Here is a 2,039-nt window from a genome sequence, read left to right on the forward strand (position 1 = left end):
CTACAACTCCCATGATGCCCCGCGGCGCCCATAGAGAAGCGTTGGCGCCCCGCCCTCCCGGAACTACAACTCCCGTGATGCCCCGCGCTGACTTCCGGTCTTCCCCCGCCCCCCCCTCCCCTCAGGCCGCGGCCGCCATGTTGGGGTTTAAAATTAAAGCGGGATCCCCCTTTTTTTTACGATTTTTTAGGGTTTAAACCGCCGGAAAATCCCCCTTTTTTTTTAATTAGGAATATTTAAATGCAGGAAAAATCCCTCTTTTCTCGATTTTTTTGGGAAAGGAACCCCCTTTTGAGATTTAAATCGAGGGCAAAGCCCGCGGGTTTTCCCTCGTTTCGAAGGGGTTAAATCGAAGGAAACGCAGCTTTTTTATTCATCATTTTGAGGGTTTTTAATTTAAACATCTTTTTTTTTAAATTTGGAGGGAATTTTCCCTTTGCCGTCAATTCGGGGGTTAAATTGAAGGAAAAAAATATTTTTAGGGTTTAAACTCACTCGAGGAAGAGGTAAAAAAAGGAAGGAAATACCGTTAATTTTTTTTTTCTGGCTAAATATGATTTGCCTTTTATTTCTTTGCTTGTTTTTACTTATTTCTTAATATTTTTTAATTATTTTTTAATTTTTTTTTTAAATTCCATTTAAAAATTCGAAACGACAATGAAAATATCGACATTTAATTAATTAACTGACGTTAAATAAAATTAAAATATTTAAAATTAATATAATTATTTATATATTAACATTTCGTTGATTTTGATATTTTTATTTCTATTTATTATTCTGCGAAGACACGAGGAGGGGGCGGAGCCAGACACGCCCCTCAGCCGCGATTGGTCCTCATTGAGGGGCGGGGTCACTGGTGGGCGTGGCCTCCACAGGCCCCGCCCCCATGCCGGGCAGGGCCGTTTGGTAAATCACCACGGGCTGGAGGAAAAGGGGGCGTGGTCAGAGCGAGGCCACGCCCCCCCAGAGAAACCACACCCATTCCCTTATAGACCACGCCCCCTTTGGATTAAGCCCCTCCCTCTTTAGGCCACGCCCCCCTGGTCACTCACTGGCTGGATCCGTTTGGGGCGGGCCCTGGTGGCGGCGACTGCACCAATCACGGAGAGCCCCGCCCCCGCCGCTGATGACGTCATCAGGAGGACGTAGATGCCCAGGAGGACACGCTGGGGGAGGGGAGGGAACAAAAGGGACCAAAATGACCCAAAAATTGCCCAAAATTGGGCCAAAATTGGGCCAAAAGTTGGACCGAAATTGAGGGAAAATTGAGCAGAAATTGAGGTAAAAATGAGTTGAAATTGAGCCAAATTTGAGTCAAATGTGAGTCGAGAAATGAGCCAAAACTGACCCAAAATTGAGTCAAAATTGACCAAAAAACTGAGTCAAAACTGACCCAAAATTGACCCCAAAAATGAGTCAAAACTGACCCAAAATAGAGCAAAAATTGAGGCAAAAATGAGTCCAAATTGACCCAAAAACTGACCCAAAAATGAGTCAAAACTGACCCAAAATTGAGCTCAGATTGACCCAAAAATGATCCCAAACTGACTCAAAAACTGAGTCAAAAATGATCCAAAATTGAGTCAAAATTGAGCCAAAAACTGCCCCAAAATTGACCCAAAAAATGAGTCAAAACTGACCCAAAATTCAGTCAAAATTGACCTAAAAATGACCCAAATTGACCTAAAAATAACCCAAAAATGCCCCCCAAAATGCCCCAAATGACCCAAAATGACCCAAAAATGACCCAAAAAACTGAGCCAAAAGTGACCCAAAATTAAGTCAAAAATGACTCAAAAATGACCAAAAAATGACCCAAAAACTGAGTCAAAACCAACCCAAAATTGAGTCAAAATTGACCTAAAAATGACCCAGAACTGCCCCAAAACAACCCAAAACTGCCCCAAAATGACCCAAAAACTGAGTCAAAACCGACCCAAAATTGAGTCAAAATTGACCTAAAAATGACCCAAAATTGACCCAAAATAACCCAAAATGACCCAAAAACGATCCCAAACTGCTCCAAAATGACCCAA

The 2,039-nt window shown here is 42.6% G+C and overlaps 1 protein-coding gene across 1 annotated transcript in view; it reads right to left on the reverse strand.

Annotated features, from left to right (window-relative positions):
• Positions 1 to 765: 765 nt before the first annotated feature.
• The window catches only part of LOC113960988, a 5,006-nt gene continuing 3,732 nt past the window's right edge, over positions 766 to 2,039 (reverse strand). Inside the window, exons 5-6 of the mRNA XM_027670953.1 lie at positions 1,056 to 1,174; positions 766 to 924 (exon numbers count right to left, since the gene is read on the reverse strand). Of these exons, the coding sequence (XP_027526754.1) occupies positions 838 to 924; positions 1,056 to 1,174 (206 nt within the window). The 3' untranslated portion in view covers positions 766 to 837. The remainder of the gene's footprint in view (positions 925 to 1,055; positions 1,175 to 2,039) is intronic.

This window comes from Neopelma chrysocephalum, unplaced genomic scaffold, assembly GCF_003984885.1.
Source record: "Neopelma chrysocephalum unplaced genomic scaffold, ASM398488v2 Primary Assembly neopelma1_97005, whole genome shotgun sequence".
In the NCBI taxonomy this organism is placed as follows: Eukaryota; Metazoa; Chordata; class Aves; order Passeriformes; family Pipridae; genus Neopelma; species Neopelma chrysocephalum.